Source organism: Oreochromis niloticus, linkage group LG5 (assembly GCF_001858045.2).
Source record: "Oreochromis niloticus isolate F11D_XX linkage group LG5, O_niloticus_UMD_NMBU, whole genome shotgun sequence".
Lineage (NCBI taxonomy): Eukaryota > Metazoa > Chordata > Actinopteri > Cichliformes > Cichlidae > Oreochromis > Oreochromis niloticus.
In genome coordinates, this window is record NC_031970.2 from 30310732 (window position 1) to 30329426 (window position 18695).

The window sequence follows — 18695 nt, forward strand, 5'->3', positions numbered from 1 at the left end:
GTTTTTTTTATATATATATATAATAAAATGAACAGAAATTAGATATAATTTTCGGGTGATCAGTTACCACTTCTTCTATTCTTAAATGAGTAACTGTATTCAGTATTGCATAATATTTTTCTAACTTAAGAAAGAGGAATTCTGCCCTCCTTTCTCTAGCCATCGTTTCCGAGACACCACAAATGCCCCTCCTTGTCCAGTCTTTCTTTTAAATCTTGTTTTGTAACGCTATTGTTTACAGACCACTTGAGTGACGTCATTACTGCGCGCCCGCGTGTGGTCAGGTCAGGCGTTTGGACGCCGGGTAGCCTGTCAAATGAAATCGTTTAATTTGCTGAATACACTTTCTCGCACTAGTCACCTTTGCTCCCGGAGGACGAGGCCCGACGAGCCGTAGCATCAACAGACATGTCATACTGCAGAGAGGAAGGTAATTTTTATCTTCTTTCATTCATTTTTCCTTCCATGACTGAGCAATGTCACCGAGCGAGCCACCACCACCATGCTAGGCTAACGTCTACACCCAGCGAGACCTTACAGTTTGATACAGTATGTCAGGAAACCGGCCAGCCTCCTGCTATAGCCAACACAGCTTTCAAACAGACTGCAGTACTTGTTGACTTAATGTTGTGATTACTGCAGTAAAGTGCATGTAAAACAGTGACTGCGGTGCTGTTAAACAGCTAGCAGTGTTGCTCTTGGTGCTGCCATGAGTTTCAAGCAGCAGATCAAAAGCCAGTCACTGTCATACTTTCACCTGTCATTGTTCTTCAGTCAGCACATAATCTTCTCAGTTAATTTTCAAAGTGGAGCCAGTTGTTTCAGTCAGCAAGCTTTCTATTTGTTGCAGCAATGAAAGATTATAAATGAAAGTCATAAACCCAGTAACTCATTTCCTCGTGTTTTTGTGTATGTCTTGTTTTCATTTAAGGTAAAGATCGCATCATCTTTGTGACAAAGGAAGACCATGAGACACCCAGCAACGCTGAGCTGGTAGCGGATGACCCCAACGATCCATACGAGGAACAGGGTTAGTCTTTCAGACTATATAAATGTGCTTTCCAAAAGAATAATTTGATTTATTTGCTGATGTGCTGTTGTTTGCTCTCCATAGTGGTGTAGTGGTTTACACATTTTCCTGACAAATGAAAGATCCCTGGTTCATCTCATGAGAAGAGACACAAATCCCTGTGGCGATACATCAGGAAGGGTTTATGATGTTAAAGGATCTACCCACTGTGGCAGGTTCTTGTGAATAAGGGTGCAGCTGATAGTAGCTTGTTCTTATTTAATGATTATAATACTGTGCAAGTTCTAAGCCACCCCTCATATCTTTATATTTTTCTTCCAAGGACACAAATTTCTTGTATTTTTTTTAAAGTGGTCTTGTTCAATAGTTCTCACAGTTTCAATGTTTTTCTTTTGAAATTGACAGCTTTTGCTACTTATCTTCAGTCTAGACCTTGTACCTGACCATTTTCAGAGGGTTTTGTATTCTTTTATTTTGTATGCTACTTAACAGTAACTTATAACTCATTATAGTTTAAAAAAAGAACTAGTATGTTCTTTAAAAAAAATGAAAGGAAACTGGACAATTGGAGGACAAAAGAAGAAGTGGCAGGCCTAAAAACCTCTTTAGAGCAAATGAACAGTATCTGAAAGTCATGTCCTTAAGAAATAGCAAAAATTCCAAAGACCTGACACAAGACCCGAGAGATGTATCTGGCCCTTCAGGTGTTACTGAAGCTTCATCAGAAGTGGTCTCGGTGGAAGGATCGCTGTCAAGAAGCTGTTTGTTAATGAAGTGAAAAAAGTGGCTGAGTCAAATATTCACTTTTAAGCTCATTAGAATTCCACAAACTCTAAATTTCCCTTAGATGCTGTTTTTCCATGTATGTTTCCACATCTTTTAGTAAGTTGCATCTCCAGTGCAAAATATGAATTTGGAAGGTGACTGAGGACTTGTGCACAGTACTGTATTTTTATAAAGTTAATGGATGTGACTGAAAAGAACTGAAGAAACAGTTGGCAATGAAAGAAAAACCTGGGTTGTCATTAAAAATAGATTTATGTTTATGTCATTGTGCTATGTTGCGTACTAGGTTTAGTTGCCTGGAAACCACATAAACACAGATGCTTCACATTAACCAGAGACCGTTCATTTTTAAAGAAGAAACTGATTAATTATCAGTACCCCCTTTTCTTTTTCTTTTTTTTTTTTTAATTTCTTAGATAATTTTTGTGAAAACTTTTATGCCATAAACACAGGAATGTTTCTTTCTAAAGACCACCCCATATAAAGAACATTGGACCCTCCCTGAGCACTAAATATCTGTGACTAATTAAGCAACAGTCAGATCTACTTTAGGTTATTTTGTAATGAACAGTTAAAGATCAGGGCTGTGTGTATGTGACTCATTAGTAAAGTACCCTTTAGGCTTGGACACTGTGTGGCTCAGTTTTTTGTGATACTGTCCGCTAACAGCTACACATCCAGATCTCTCTTGGTGATCTTGGTAGTGCAGGATGCCACTACTTTAGTTTCATTAAACATTTAAGGTTTTCTGCTAACCTGCCACGCTCTGGTGTCTTTAGGCCTCATCCTGCCAAATGGAGACATAAACTGGAACTGCCCGTGTCTGGGCGGGATGGCCAGTGGACCGTGCGGCTCTCAGTTTAAGGAGGCCTTCTCGTGCTTCCACTACAGTAAGGAAGAAGTGAAGGGTTCCGAGTGCATTGACCATTTCCGTAACATGCAGGAGTGCATGCAGAGGTACCCCGAGCTCTATCCCCAGGAGGAGGACAAAGACGAGTCCACCGCCCCGTCTGACAGTGCTGCCTTAACGTCCGAGAGCGACTCTACTGCGGTCACCTCAGCTGTTTCGTCTGACAGCACCTCACCTACAGACGGCCAGACCGCCAGCTAGAGTTGATTAGGTCAGCGTTAGAGACTTGTCCAAAAGGAGCTCCAATTGGTCTCTTCTCCTCCTCAAGCCTTCAGAGAGGGACTATTGATACAGTTCTGACACTCACAGGAAATCGACAGGCCGTCAGGAGAAGAATTTCAGAGAGACATAGAGCATGTACACAAATACGAGCTGGTTCATTGGCTGAACACTTAGGAAAAAAAACCTAATTAGATTATCTGATTATTGACAGTGGGCCAAGTGATTTGCTTCAGGGACATCAGCTGAAATGCTCATTTTTATGCAGTGCAAACATCACTTGCTGCTTGTTCTCACGCCAGTCAGAATTTCAGCATTTGTAACTGTATCCCGAGGTCAGTTGTGTAGGAGTATAACTAAGCATTTATATTAGTCCATCTAAGAAATCACAGGTAGATCTTTTGATTTGACTGACGCTCAGCTTTATTTTACCTCAGACAGTTTTTCAGCACTTCAACTTGCTTTCCACCACTCGAGACCAAAGCAGAAATAATCAACAAGAAAGCTGTTGAAACATCTGTGCTGTTTTAGATGTTCTGTTTCTGACTTGTTGGCATCATGTATAAACCTACTGAGTCTCCATCTATAACTGTTAGTTTGGTCATCTCTTCTGTTAGTTTTCTATCTGGCCTGTCACATTCACCTGTGAATGCATTAATGTTTTTGTCGTGTTAATGCAATCACGAGTCTTCAGTTGAATGCTGTGGTCACCACTCGTGGTTTTTCCAATTAAAATGATTGCCTGACATTTTCAATCTCCATTTTACTTTCATTCTAAAGAGAGAGGACAGCGTCCCAGCTTCTTGTAGGATAAACATTTATATTTATTAGACAGTCGGCTGCACTCATTCTTCAATGCTCAGATTTAACAAGGTACTGGCAGTGTCCCAGAGTTTTGCGTTTTTTATTGACATCATAGTTTTACGCAGCTGTTGCAGGTTGGTGAGCGCAACATTCACATTTGGCTGCACTCTGGTGACTCTGCAGGCCTCTGTCCCACTTACTTCAGCTGATTGTCATGAAAGCAGGCTGAGATATGAACTTTGTAACATGACATGTTGTCCTGCTTAAAGTAGCTATTAAAAGATGAGTAAACTGAAATGATAAGGGGGTGCAGGTGGTCAACAACATTACTCGAGTAGGCTGTGGCATTTGAATTTTGCTCAAATGGAACTAAAAGGTATCAATAATTAGCCTCCTACACACAGTACACCCCTGAATTATAGAGCCATGGGTTCACGTCAGATAAGCCCACCTGGCTCATGTTCAGAGTCACTAAAATCACCTTTCTTCCTCTCTGCTATGCTTAAACTGCAGCAGATCCAGAGTCCAAGCCACGTGATTGGCTGATGAAATATTTTCTATATGAGCAGATGTAGCTGATGAAGTGCTTGATGTTTATATGTTAATTGCAGTATTTCACACTTGGTTTTCTGCTAATTACATAAAAGGAGATGTAGTATTACAGGAAGATTTGTTAGCTTAACAAATCAAAGTATTTTTGCAGTAGGTATCCAGATCCAAAATGAATCCGGCTATAAGGGGGAAAAAAACAAGCAAAAATAAAATCAACTATTTATACAAATTAGGTCTTTAACATCAAGTACAGCACCTTAAGTCAGACCACTTTAACATCCATTCACTCTCTTGCCCACATGTTGGATGCTTCTCTTCAGTTATGAAGCCTCAACGAGCTGGACAAGTTTGACCCTTGGATTTTCAGTCCACTATCTGAATTGGTCACTCACTCATGAGTATCTAGTAAAATCCTTCTGGATTGCATTCCTCCTCATATTTAGATCATATGGATCAGCGGCATCCATTTCTCAGGCTGTTTGATATAATCAGACCTACACGAGGTGTCCATGGAACCACGATGCTCTGCATAGTGACGAGCAAACGGCCCGTTCCAGGCTCCTCTTTGCCTGCAAGCAGGTACTCCATACCTGCGAGAAAAAAAACAAAAAACGATACTGTATATGGATTCAATCTAAAACGTGGGTATTTTTATTGCAGGCATCGCAAACTCAGTGGGCCACATATAAAAGAAATCTGTCAGCATGACAGTTTGGGCTTGAATTGCCCAGATGGTAATTATAAAGCAGAAAGATTTTGTTAATTAATTGGCCAATTTTATTTATTTGTTTAAAAATGTAAAAAACAAACAAACATATTTTTATATTAGATTGTGATAAATGGTAGATTTTCTGTCATTTAATTGTTTATGAAGCTTATGCATAATAAGGAACATCTGTATTCACTCATTTGTCTATTCATTACACCACTTCCACTTCCTACCGCTGTAAAACTCAATGCTGACATCGTTGCTGTAGTCCAGTCATCTTTCTTCAAACCAGTCAGCCTCCCCTCTGCATACTTTAAATCTTTCATTTTCCCTCTGGACTCCTTCGTGCAACCCACCTCCTCGCCATCTCCGCCTCACACAAGTCCCTTCATCCAAGCCTCCATCATTTCGTCACCACCACTATCAGTGTCTAGACTTCTGGGCGTCCTGCCCTAATGACTATCACCACTGGAATTTCATTCTGCTGTTATTGGGGCATCAGAGTCTAATCGCCAAATAGCATAATTTAATTCTATATATCAATAAGTCATATTCTTAGTATTGGTATAAGTATTGGAGTCTTCTAGGTTTAACATCCCTGCTTTACTGTTATTGATGGTGGGTAAGAGTTGGTTTTGCAGATGCCTTTTAAAGATATGCTTGAAACATTTCTTACCTGGGTTTAATATGGGGCATGTGCAGCCACGGCTGGTCCAGGACAGAGGATAGATGTTGGCGGTTCCTAAGCGCAGCGCCACCTGACCTGATCGAAGGACCTTGCGAACTTTGACATGAACTTCTGCGTGGCTGCCTTTGTCATGAGCAGACAACACATTGGCCTTGATGACTGTAACAGGCCACAAAGAAAGAAAACAGAGAGATCATTCTGAACCTTAAACCAAACTGTAGATTTATGTAATGTTTTTTTTAATCAAGTGAAGGCGGGACCTTTTGTTGCTTACCATAATCAGGTTTGGTCTTGCAGAGTTCAGATACACTTCTCAGCTTTTTCTCTTTACAGCTACACTTCCCTGTGTATAGAAACAGAGTTATGCTCTGTATATTTACATAGAAGAAAAATGGTTGAACCAGCGTTATTCGTCATAATGCGGATTAACTTCACCTGTGTAATGCAGAGCAGAGACTGTGAGCTCCTGAGACAAGTGTGCTTCTTCTTCAGTTGGCAACAAATGATCCAAATCAGGTATTTTCCCACCAATGGGCACATTTAACATTTGCTTATTTGTGTAGCTGTAAAAGTGGAATAAAGCATGTGATTATTACCAATTACTCATCATCCATTAAATTTAGTCTGATAAGTGAAAAATATCTACCTGTGGAGACACTGGCCAGTGAATGGATCACATTGGTGGGGGCATGTGCAAGGTTTGCATCCCTCCCCTCCAAAGCCCCAGTAGCCAGGCAGGCAGTGGCTGCAGCTTGTGCCCCCTACACCAGATTTACAGTGGCACTGGCCACTCCTGGGGTGGCACCAGGGTCCCTCCTTTCCAGGTGGAGAAGGGAAAGAACCCTGAGGATCACACCAGCAGCCTGAGTGACAAAAGTTAGTTAAAAACAGTTAGAAAAATGCCAGCAGATGGAGCTATAGCATTTGTAAGCTTCCCCTATCTTGAATCTCTTTTACTAAGAACAGCTATAGACATGTCAGCCAACCCAAAGCCACAGTAAAACACCCCTCTGCCTTGTGACTCTTACGTGTGCACGTGTGGGGGGAGCTGAGGGGCAGGGATGGGCGGCGGTGGTAGCCATAGCGACAGCGATGGCATCTACGCCCCGCTGTGTTGTGCTGGCAGTCCTCACACACACCCCCACTGAGTCTGCCAGAGGAAAGCCATGCCCGCTGAGAGAAGTGGCAGGTAGCTGCGTGACCATGGCACTCACACTCTTTAGTTGTGAGGATGTGTGATGTCACAGCGATCAGAAGGATGAGAGAGATGAGAGAATGTGAACAGGTAACACACTTAGCATGGTCCAATTTAAAATTAAAGTAACCAAGCCATTCAACTGTGTATTTAATTTCAAAGGTTTGGACTGCATTAATTTTTTTAGGCAAGTGAACACGATTGCTTCTTGTCTTATTCATACATACTCACACACAAATAACTATGCATGTTACTAGCCTCCCATCTGGAGCAATGCTTGGTCCAGGATCTTGGCCAGGAGGAGTTGGGGTTTGCACCACCAGCTCTGCAATTAGTAGACAACCCGCATTCCACCACTTCCTCCTCTAACAGTTCACATCTTTCCCCCCATGCTTTAAAATCTTCTCTCCACTCCGTTTTTTTTTTTCTTTGTCAGCAAAACGGCATCTCACATACATAACAGCTGTACAGAGCTGCTGTTGGTCACTTACTCTGGCATGGGTTGGCCTCCCCACTGCTTCCATTGGCAGGCCTCCAAGGTCTATCATTGTAGAGCGGAGCGCACTTATCACAGTGATCTCCAGCTGTGTGGTGAGTACAGAGACACCTACCAAACACCTGTAAGACACATCTTCATCTACATTTGATTTTGTTACAGATGCCTGCTGTACAAAGAACCATAAAATATATCAAGGCTGGTAATTTAAAGTGTAAATTTAAAGGACCTTTAACTGTGACCTAATCTAATCTCTTTAAACCAATATTCTGAGTGTGTAATGAATTATTTTTGTACCATTTTCACTTCAGTGTTTTATCTTTTCTTTGTGATACAAGCATGAATACATGCAGGATAAAACGCTCACCATGTTACTGTCCTCTATTTCCTTGTTTCCATTGTTGTGTGGTACACAATACTCAGCATGCCCATGGCACAGGCAGGTGCCTCTTGCCAGTAAAGTATAAATAGCATAAGGTGCTGAAGCAGAGTTTTCTGAACTGGATGGGGGTGTGCGGACTGAGGATGTGAAGCTTGTCCAGCGTCCTGGGGGGGTCAGAGTTGGGCGACAGGTCTGGGATTTTAGCAGTCTGACACGGAGATTTGTGATGGTCAGGCGAGAGAGGGCCTCTGGACTGTAGGGGTCGAGTGTCATAGCACTGCTGGGGTTTAGAGTACGTAATATGACCTAGGAGGAGAAACATAGCTTTAAACTGCACTGAATGAAACATTTGCACAATGCATTATATCCAAATATCCTCTACCTCTCCGCCCGTGCAGGGTGCAGCATCAGTATAGCGGGATGTACATGGTGACCCTGGCTGATCAAAGTCATCAGGCAAACCGAATTCTACACTGCAATTATACGCAAAAACCTTTACAGCTTCCCACGTCTTTCCAAAGTCCACTGAGCGTTCAATGGCCATGGCAGCAGGCCGCGGTGACTTGAACACCAAAACCAGGTGAGTAAGATAGAATTTTGTTTCCAGGTCTAAACGTATCTCATCCTGCTGCTCCTGCATGGTTCTACCTCCACCTGATGCCCACCAGGTATCTGGATGCAAGAAAGGGTCATCAGTCATGTGAAGAACTGGGTGAGGATCCTGAGAGCAGGCCTGAGGACTCACAGAAGGTTGGGGACACAGAGGATGCTGGGATGTGCCGTTCCCACAGCAGTTCGAGAGGGTGAACAGGGTCCTGCCACTTGCCAGGTTCCCTATGGGTGGACTACAGGCACGGTCCAGGCAACTAGAAACTGAGGCAGAGGGTGAATGAGAGTCAGTGAGAGTGTGAGACAGTTGTGGAAAATGTGTATTCCATGACTGAGGATTACAGATCGTTCTTTTGATCTGGCGATGTCCGTGCTGCCAGTGCATTTTCCAACACATGGCATTGCGGACAAAGCCAAAGTGCTGCTCATTGCGTTTTCCATGAATATTTAATTTGCCTGACCGCTGTGCTGTCACAGAATCCTGTCCTGCCCCCCCCCCCGACTGGACAGCGTTAAGACTCGGGTTACATGTAATGGAAGGACACAAATGCATCAGGAGCGAGCATGACTTTTGCTTCACATTTGGAACAAGATATAAAAACACAGCGAGTTCTTCAGTGTCATAGAAATTTACATCCTTTACAATGACTCAGTAACTTAAAACATAACCCGAAATAGAGGGCACAATGTCGCTGCTGATTTTTTAGAAATAAGAGCATCACTGCAAACGGATGATGCGCCTCACCTGCTTCGCTGCCGCGCGTCACAACCAAAAATAGCCAACCGAGCGCCACCAGCATCAGATGTCGAGGTGTCCCGAGCATATTAGACAGCGTTGTCCTCGTTCCTGCTGTGTTTACAACATGCACGGTGCGTCACACGCTTCCCCGCAGAGGTGGGTCCCAACATAATGTGTGCCCTAATTAACAGTCCAACTCATTTCTTCGGCTAATTACGCAATGCGCAAAGTGTCCAGATAAATCCAAGAGTAAGTAATTTTTTTCCCCTCGATGTCCTTCCAGGAACAGTGCAGACGTCTTAAGGCTCAGTTCATCGTCAGGGACGGCTCTCTCGAACAGATGCGGACTGTGCGTTTCAGGTGCACCAAATGAGAAGTCAGTCTTTCGGCAGCGAATTTAAAACGAAATATTACTAATTTGCACGTGAGAGACCTTTCATGTCCTACTGCTCCAACTAAAATGCAAATAAACTCAAGTAAACCTTTCCACGAATATCCATCCAACCCGACATCTGTGTGCACCGGCCAAAGCTCCATGCATTTATGCACAGAGAGGAGTGTGGGCTCTATTTATGGATCTCATCCACCCACCCACCCACACGCACACACAAACAAAACACCCATATTTTACTTGAATCTGCCAATCTTTTATCCACATTGTGGTGCGTCGTGCGCTCTAGGGAAGGGACCTGCGATTACAATGTCAGTCAGTCTAACATACGAGCTAAACCAGGTCCCCCCACTAACCTTAATAGGGCTATTTAATTACTTTATCTGCTTCTGCCCCTTTGTTTTTCAGCAGCATTAATTCCAAGTCACAATGCTCTTTGAAGTCTGTAGCGGTAAGAAATCCGAGTGGGGAGCCAAGAATACTCCTTTGTGCAGTTATTTGCAACTTGATGGACATTATGGCAACAAAAGGAAGGTTCATGCAAATGAGAAGGACAAGAAAAGGGCAATTCTTCTATAAAAACCGGCTGCCTGGATAGATTACAGTGACATTTTTCGTTTTTAACACTGGATAATAAACACATGTTCTGGTACATAGTGGTACTTAAAAAAATATTTTCAACCACAGGAAACATACTGTACAGTTCTTCGCTGAGCTTGATGCATTTTCTCTTCTTGGCGCGCACATACACACAACAAATTGGGACAATAAACACAATGTCTCCTCAGTTTTATGGCTTAACTTCAAATACAGGGGCGCTCGGAAAATTGGAATAGACGCACAGAATTGGATTGGTTTCCATAAACGTCCCCAGTTACATAGAAAGTGTTTACAGGACTGCCAGCCTCGTTTTGTGTGAAGTTAAAAAATGGAATTAGAAAGATTAGCATGGACCAGCCATGATGTATTATTTTTGTTACCTTCAGGAAAATTACAGTTAATTTTCATTTTACCTCTACAATAAATAATAATCCTTGAAAGCGCATTTCCTGTCCTTTATGTGTGGATTTAGAATATTCGAGAAGACATTATTTATGATAATTTATTTACATTTAAGAATGTATTTCTCTTTTAATACAAATATAGAGAGCTTACTCAATATGGATATAAAAAAAATCTATTTAAATTTGTTAATGCAAAGTCAACTATGAACACCAAATTTCACAGGAAGTTATTATCCATGAGAAAATCTGTGCCTGCTTCATCTGTGTCCCTCAAAATAACTGACAGAGTTTTCCTAGCCCACCTGACTGTGTGTGATATTTTAAACTGGGAGCCACTGCATTGCAATAAATACTTCTAGCCATTAAAACAGTGCAGACCCCCACCAATGTGTTTTGAATTTTAAAGCCAAAATGAGCAGTTAAATGCAATTTACTTGCAGGGGTGATTGCTTTTTGCTCTTTAAAATGTTTTATAGCTCCGCTGCAAACCTTTACCTCAAACCTACAATTTTAGAGCCTTTTTCAAAATGATAACACTCAGATGCAATAAGAACTTGTGCTAGATCCAGCTGAACCACAGCAATGATTTGGCTCTATGCTATATCCATTACCCGTCCTACTTAAATGCACAAATCCACACAGACACCTGTGAAAAGATGTGAAATCAACTGCATGTGTGCCGTTAATGCAGAACCGACTCTAAATTGGGCTAAAGCAGTCATAAACTACAGCTTGCCTGTGTGTCTCCAGCATTACCAGATAACAGCAAATCCCTCATAAATGGCATTGCCCTAATCTCCCATAAAACTATTCTTAGCATGTAGTGCACTGCTGGAGTGAAACGAAAGGAGAAACCGTGAGATGTGTGATGTGGATGTAGGCCAGCCTCTCAGGCTTTATTGTGTACAGGCCCGCCAGCCACGAGCTGCTCTTAGAGTGGAAAGCAAGAGGAAAGAGAGATGAAAGAGTGAACGAAGAAATTTACAACATATATAAATGAAGTGACATCCATCTGAGATGGTTTTTTGGGGGGGTATGTTTGTTGGTAGGATGAATAGTAAAGTGTGAACATATTTAAAAAATAATTTAGAAAAGAACAAATTAATCGAATCCACTGTTTCCAACATGTGCTGCACTCTTTTTTCCAAGCAAATACATTCTCTCAATGTTCAAGATGTATCTTCATCAAAGCTCCCAGCTGTGAGAGGTCAAATACCAGCCTGAAAGGGTCAGGGGGATCTCCTACCTGCCCCATGACTGCTCCTCTAATTGCTCCTCTTTCTCTCATTTACAGGGCTTAATGGGGGCCGGTGGGGTTAGACAGCCAGGGTCAGAGGAACAGGGACCCCCACCTCCCACCCTTAGTGTTTGTCCAGGCTGTTCATACATGTGTGTGTCAAACACATGTAGTCCACACTTCTGCATCTCCTTCTCCCTTCATGCTTTATTTGTGATCTACATGTCAGCTCATTTGTATCTCCAGGGATGAAGAGGATTAAGCTCCTTCCTTACATGACTTTACTGCACATGGGCCTCCGAGGCTGACACGATCGCGCTTTCATTCGCTTTGACTTTTTTTTTCCCAACCTAATTTAAAACATCTCCATTTTGTTGTGGACATTTTGCTATGGCAACACACGGTAGGATTTCATATGACGTTATCCACTGGCCACAGGGGCACCCATTAAAAGCCATGGTGTGCTTGAGTTAAGCACTCGGGTTAGAATTAATTGGCATGTTGACATTTTTTTTAACTTTGAGTCAGATTTCTTTTCTTTTCTAGGTTTTTCAAGATGAACTAAATAGGCTAGATAGCTACTAACAATCAACATCTTTTAAATACTTTATCCTGAAAACATCAGTTGAAATGTAGTTGAAAGATCTATGGTTTAAATATAATGGAGAAATGAGTGGCGTATGTCCCCAGGATTGCAGGACCAAGTCACTGATAACCAGTGTGGAAAGCTTTCAAAGAGACATCCTTACTGGTGTTTATTGTAACAGTTCTCATGTCGCACATTGACATTAATCAAGCACACAGACAGCTTACAGGAAGACTGCTAACTTGTACATTTGCACATCTACTTTGCGTGTGTGTGAGACGATGTGCATGCTTACGTTCCAGCATCATAGGTTTAGATTACACTGTGCCTCTTTGATGTGAGAGAATGAATGACACAGATTAAGTTGTCAGGCCAGAAAATGATAGACGCCAGATGAGGCAGAATGACAAATAATGTCCTCTGGGAAGCCCAGGGGCACACTGCCAAAACAATAATGTGTGCATCTGTGAACTCATGGGTGGATTTGTGAGTGTTTGCTCACAGAAGAGTTATGGTGATAATCTTACATATGTGTAACCTTAATTGAAACAATCCAGACCTGGTCCTGTATACAGAGAAAATGGGAAAATTAGCCTCCCTGTGAAATTTTATGTTTTTGTTTAAAATTTTCCAAATACTTTTTCAACAGTGCAAGGAATTTTTCAGCATAGCATTTCTAAACATACTCATTTTCCTTAGAAGCAGAAATCATTTCTGCTTGACACAATAACAGAAATATTTCAGAAAGAACAAACAAATATTGCCAAAGCCTGTCGTATTAGCTTCCTGAAAAACGGACCTTTTTATTGAGCCACAGCATAAAGCGCTGCTGCAGCTGTAGCAGCGCTTTATGCATATCTGGCGATATGCTTTAACTTTGTGATGCTCAAATCAAGTTTAAACTGAGGGTTATCTCCAATTTACACACAGTATAAAAACATCAGCAAAGGTTTAAGCTGTCATTTAAGAAATAATCATGCCAAAAACAAAAGAAATCACTTTAGACTTGAGGGGAAAAAAGATTTGCCAATGCTCACAAAGCAGGAGGTGGATACACAAAGTTATCACAGCGTTTCCAAGTATCATCAAGAAATTCAAAGAGTGCCACACCGTGCAGAACAAGACTGATAAAGGTAGGAAGCAAAGGATTTCAAAAGATTTCATCTCTAGCCAGTTTTGAAAATGTGTCTTAAGATCCCAAAACAACTGCTAAACACTAGTGAATGTCTTAGCCAAGTTGAGAATTGTAGTCTCAGAGAACCGTAGAGAGAACTCAGTAATGGGTGACCTCCAATTCTGCAGAAGTTACACCTTCAAGCCAGACTAAAGTACGCTAAGGACAACCTTAAGAAAGCATATTGGAAGCATATCATTTGATCAAATTAAACAAGAGTTTAGAAAAGAAAAAAGAAAAAGAAAGGAGAGCTCAGGAGGCGCGTGTGAGACTTGCTGAAAACTACAGCAAACCGCTGCAGGCTGTAATCCAGCAAAAAGGACACAGAACTAATGATTAACACTGGGTGTGCTAATGATTTTAACCCTGGCCGTTTTTGTTTCTGTGTGAAAAGTAAAATAATGTAAGCATCCAAAATAAAACCAGGATATTTGGAAAAGCTGTGCTAAAAAAATCTGTCTTAATCTTAAGAATAATTCTGCTTTCCTCCTCCTATTCGTTACTGATTTTAAACAAGCATGCTGGGAATGCACCAGTTGAAAGTTGATGGCTTATTAATAGATGAAACTGTATACTGTACACATACACACATGAAAGTACACATTCTAAATACTGTCACTTAATCTTTTGTCTCTGATTTTTTATTTTTTTTGGTATATCTGTTTATGATAATCAACTAAGAAACTCACTATTTCCTTATGTTTGTGACTCACATAAACACACTGTCACTCTGACACATGAACATATGCACGAACACATGCATGCAAGCACTGACACAGTCACTTGATAACCTTTTACTTTGCCCACCCACTCACACACACACTGGTTTTCTACAACAATAACACACTACATGTGCTGTGGATTCAATTCACTGCCTTCTTGTTCTTCCAGCTCAGATTTACACACCCAGTTAGATAAAACACATGTTTCAAACAGCTTCAGTAAATTCAAAGAAAAATACTTTGGCATGAAAATGTGACATAAATAGCAAACAGCGAAATGAAGAAAGCAGCATAATGAAGCAGGGTTACGTGATTAACACTAATTCTAGGAGTTTGGGATAAGTTAGCCGCAACAGTTACAAAACTAATGCTTGTGCTTAAATAAACCCAAATGGATTTTTAGCTTTGAGTATTTTTACTTCGTCCCCCTTCAGAAGTCATGCTTAGAAATGGGGAAAATGAAAAATCAAATGCAGCTGCTTCAGGTCCCAGGACATAAGTTGTAGGCTCTGGGCCGCTTTGTTGCTTTGAGGCCCTTCTCAACTCATTAAAAGTGTTTTTACTGGCATACCAAGTCCACCTGTGAGTCATCCAACTCATGATGGCAACTTCAATGCATAGCGAAGTGCAAAGGTCGCCGTTAAACAACAGTACCTCATAGGAGCAGGCAATGTCAAAAATGAAATCTGCACGGGTACTGCGTCATGCATGTGTGGCTCGTATCGGCTTCGCCCTCGTAAAATGCGCAGGCACAAAGTGCGGTCATGTTAATGCGACATTTGATGCCCTCATGGTGCTTTTTTTCCCTTTATCAACTGACACTCGTGACATTCATTGACCAGTGTGGTGTTATCTTTCAGATCAGATGCCCTTTAAATAAGAAAAAGGGCTTTGAAATGTGATGCATATGTTTGTTCTAGGTGTCAATTATTCTCACTGTTTCCAGGGGTTTGAGCTGCTGAGTCTAAATATGCAAATATATATAATCTCTTACAAGCATTTGTTATCTACACTCTCACGACATTTAAGAATGTTTCCCCGGGAGTGTATAGCATAGTTTTGCATGTTTCCACTGAAGTGTGCAAATGTGAAAAAATAAATAAATAAATCACACTCTAACAGGGGTGTGTGCCCACTTTTGTGGTTGGATTTGTGGTTTCTCCATAAGAAAAGAGGTATGTGGGAATCTGTGCAACCATTAAGGCCTTCCTGAATTGCCCAACAATGAGGCAGCGAAGGAGGAATAAGTGGTGTTTGATCCTATCAACCCACATCTGGCCTACAGGAGGAGCTAAAGTTAGCAGCTCATGCTGATGTCATTAGCGTAAAATAGCAAATATACTGGCAAAGGCACAGTGCTCCCAACATGACAGCACTGTCAGTGTAGTAGGGAGGTGGTAGAGATGAAGACAGATTATACCTGCTGGTGATTATGTAAGTGACTCATCTTCATGTCTTTTTAACAGCTGATCTCTTTTGTCAGTCTTGTGCTCCTAGGCTGCTGGAGTTAGCAGGGAGGCCTCCTGGGAGAGAACGAGGAATACAGGGTGGATCAAGGCTGTAACAAAGCTTTTTAGAGTTTAATCAGTTCCACTCATCGAGAGTTGCTGGCCACATCTGTCCAATCAAGTCCCATTTCCATGGCGGGCTCCTGGCTCCAAAGATGGCTACAATACTGTCAGCCAGACTTTGGTAGGCAGCTCTGTTTCGAGGACCACCACCTCATCAGAGACTTGTGGTTCTTGTGTGGGTTTCTTTGGAACCTCTATAGGCCGGATCTCCTCGCTGATGTAATCAATAGCTCTGGCATGTGTTAATCATTAATAAACTGCTGTGGTCAGGATGATTTAAGTGCTGAGAGCACTCTGATATGATAATGCCATTAGATGTGGGTTGTTTAGCTCCTTAGGGAAGTTTTTTATTTTCATGTCCTCTTTGTGTGAGATCATCATTTTGGAGCTCTTTTCAGGCTAGGACAGTGAAGAAAAAGACTTCTAACTAAACATTTGAACAAGCCCATCCTAAATGATAGATATGTGTGGCACCCATATCAAATTAGTGAGTCTCCACTCAACCATAACAAATTTTGACATAAACTTCACAGAGCTGGGTACAGTAACTTAGATCGCCTCACAAACCCAGCTACAATGACACTGACCTCCTACACCGTGAGAGGAGAAGATTGAACATTTAGGCTCAGGCGAGTGTGTGTTCCATTTGCATTCCATTAGGTTATCATCACAGACATTACATTCAACGTTATTACTAGAAGCAGCAGCTTCTCTTTTTTTTGTCTTTTTTCTTTAAGAGCAGCCAGAAAAGCAGAGCCTTTCCAGCTCGATCCCTCAGTCAGGCCAAGAAAAACCAAGTCTAATCCTCTTCTCCTTCCTCGGTGTCCATCCTCACATACAACTCACAGTAAGGCCTTACCTTTGCCACGTCTTTCTTTGCCATACAGCTCACCCTTCAGTACTCTACTTTCTTCATCTCTCTTGCTTTTCTTCTCTTCTTCATTTCACTACCAATCTCCTTTTTCGTCTTTCCTCTGTACAGAGGATACACAAAACGCTTCCCTTATACCACCCTATGTTCCTCCTTCCACCACTATCTGTCCTTCCACATTTCTAGATATACTCTACCACTTCATCCAACTTACTTTAGAATTCCTCTCTCTCTTCTAACTAATATCCAAGATGTGGGGCATTAAAATATTCAAGATCATATCTTCAAGTTTAAGCTTCAAACTTAGAATCCTATATCTTCACTTTCTCAAAACCCTTCACATACTCTTCCTTTACGATTACCCCTACTCTTTCTTAACTTTCTCTTCCACAATTTGAATCCACATCCAGTGGTCCTGGCTTTGCTCCCCTTTCGCCTGGTCTTCTGCACACAAAACACATCTACCTTCCTTCTCTCCATTATATCAGCCACAGATAACTTCTGCAATATGTGAGACTTTTGGAAACCTAAAGAAAGGGTTAGCAGATGTGTACTCTGACCCAGGAAGAGACTCACACCTGGAAGACATACATGCATCTGTCGCTACTGCAGGTTAGATTAAATGGATAACAGATAGTCTTTTTGTTCACGACATAGGGTCTCTAAGAAAGCCCAACAAAATTATAGGGGAAAATTAACATTGTTCTTCCTTTAGCCTAATATATTATGGGAACAGCTGAGTGCTTTATGATCTAGGTGAAAGATGTCGATGTGTTGGTGTATCCATAACACACTGGTTAAAGATGCATATTTTTGTGACGTGGGCTCATTTTTTAAATTCTGCGCTATTAATGTCACAATTCACCTGCACATCGCATCTACTCAGTATTTTATTCCTTGTCCCCCTGGCCCACATCTTGAGACAATGTCCCACATTCTGACTGGCTCGACAGGACATGCGCTTTTCTACCCAACACATGTGAAGGGAAGGCTTTTTATTATGGGGAAATAACTCTAAAGTTACATAAAGCTTTGCAGATTTTGCTGAATATGATGAAAACTACCGCAAAGAAAATGAAGCAGCAGTATATACTGAGAAATTTTTTTTTCAGTGTGTCACAGGAGAGAGTATAGTGTTAAACAAAATAGCATAAAGTGGCACAGTATGTGTGACGTAACAGGCTAAACACCGCTTAAGTTGTCAAATATGGCTTAAAAAGATTTGCCAACTTATAGACACATCCCAAAGACTGTTACCATGCAGAATAGCTGAAATAACAGAGAATCTGAGAGTATATAAAGACTTCAGTTTCCCTTTATTCTTATTTACTTTGTGTTGGAAAAGTTACATTCAAATATATCTGACTACCACCCAGCATTATTGGAAGGTATCCCACTTTGTCCCACACAAATACTGTGTTTGTCCTAGACTGAGATGGTTTGGAAACAAGAGACAACAAGGGGATAAATAAGAGTACTTTGTTTCAAAATGTCCGCACAAATACTTTCTAGGTTGTGATGGTTGAAATAAAAAAAAGTGTAACAACCTTGCTTACCCTACAGCTGGGAGAGGACAGCTGTTTCTCCACTACTAACTACCATCATCTTCGTCCCCATGACAACCGTTACCGCGTCTAACAGTACCACTTAGAAACTAAGATTTATCTCTAGAGTTCAGCTTCAGCTATGTGTGGGACACACAAAAGACCTGTAACAGCTTGCAACTGAATTAAAAAATATGGTATGTCGTACTTACTTTTTCCCCTTTTGCTTACAGAGTTAAATTATCAAATGCTACTCGTTAATTGTGTTCAGCAAAGCCAATCACAAAGGCTGAATGCTAAGGCTAAGCACCCGGCGTATGTTTAACACCCTGTGGGTTAAAAGACTACCTCCAGCTGAAGTCGGGCAAAAAAAAAAAAAGGTTTAACGTACATCGTGTATTCAGCGTTAAGTAATGTCTAGTTTCCCTTTTACATTTTGTAATATTATCCACTTTAGTAACGCGTGTATAAACCTA

The 18695-nt window shown here is 41.4% G+C and overlaps 3 protein-coding genes across 7 annotated transcripts in view; 2 read left to right on the plus strand and 1 right to left on the minus strand.

Annotated features, from left to right (window-relative positions):
• The first annotated feature begins 230 nt into the window (after window positions 1–230).
• LOC100704237 (mitochondrial intermembrane space import and assembly protein 40) lies at window positions 231–3512 on the plus strand. Its single transcript, XM_003442665.5, has 3 exons — window positions 231–430; window positions 932–1030; window positions 2596–3512. The coding sequence occupies exons 1-3, from the start codon at window positions 409–411 to the stop codon at window positions 2925–2927; spliced, it is 453 nt and encodes a 150-aa protein (XP_003442713.1). The 5' UTR covers window positions 231–408; the 3' UTR covers window positions 2928–3512.
• Window positions 3513–3541: 29 nt separating this feature from the next.
• si:dkey-202e22.2 (netrin-4) lies at window positions 3542–18289 on the minus strand. Of its 5 annotated transcripts, XM_005450232.2 has the most exons (11): window positions 18232–18289; window positions 8517–8644; window positions 8154–8443; window positions 7757–8077; window positions 7385–7511; window positions 6727–6915; window positions 6345–6561; window positions 6134–6261; window positions 5973–6041; window positions 5687–5857; window positions 3542–4891 (listed from the first exon to the last, which is right to left on the minus strand). In XM_005450232.2, the coding sequence occupies exons 3-11, from the start codon at window positions 8409–8411 to the stop codon at window positions 4755–4757; spliced, it is 1617 nt and encodes a 538-aa protein (XP_005450289.1). In that variant the 5' UTR covers window positions 8412–8443; window positions 8517–8644; window positions 18232–18289; the 3' UTR covers window positions 3542–4754. The 5 variants fall into 5 exon arrangements, with proteins under 5 accessions (XP_005450289.1, XP_019214213.1, XP_019214214.1 ...); XM_019358668.2 differs by having other exon boundaries at window positions 8154–8644; XM_019358669.2 differs by having other exon boundaries at window positions 8154–8644; window positions 18223–18276.
• Window positions 18287–18695, plus strand: part of dnah1 (dynein, axonemal, heavy chain 1) — a 30297-nt gene continuing 29888 nt past the window's right edge. Inside the window, exon 1 of the mRNA XM_019358667.2 lies at window positions 18287–18416. Coding sequence (XP_019214212.1) covers window positions 18414–18416 — 3 coding nt within the window. The 5' untranslated portion in view covers window positions 18287–18413. The remainder of the gene's footprint in view (window positions 18417–18695) is intronic.

Excerpts from the sequence above, each read along its gene's own strand:
- LOC100704237 (XM_003442665.5), top strand. The coding sequence starts at position 409 with ATGTCATACTGCAGAGAGGAAG. Across the intron at positions 431-931 it reads GTCATACTGCAGAGAGGAAG|GTAAAGATCGCATCATCTTT; the intron begins GTAATTTTTATC and ends TTTTCATTTAAG. Across the intron at positions 1,031-2,595 it reads CGATCCATACGAGGAACAGG|GCCTCATCCTGCCAAATGGA; the intron begins GTTAGTCTTTCA and ends TGGTGTCTTTAG.
- si:dkey-202e22.2 (XM_003442747.5), bottom strand. The coding sequence starts at position 9,204 with ATGCTCGGGACACCTCGACATCTGATGCTGGTGGCGCTCGGTTGGCTA. Across the intron at positions 7,512-7,756 it reads AAATAGAGGACAGTAACATG|GTGTTTGGTAGGTGTCTCTG; the intron begins GTGAGCGTTTTA and ends TGTGTCTTACAG. Across the intron at positions 6,916-7,384 it reads GGAGGCCAACCCATGCCAGA|AGTGTGAGTGCCATGGTCAC; the intron begins GTAAGTGACCAA and ends TCACAACTAAAG.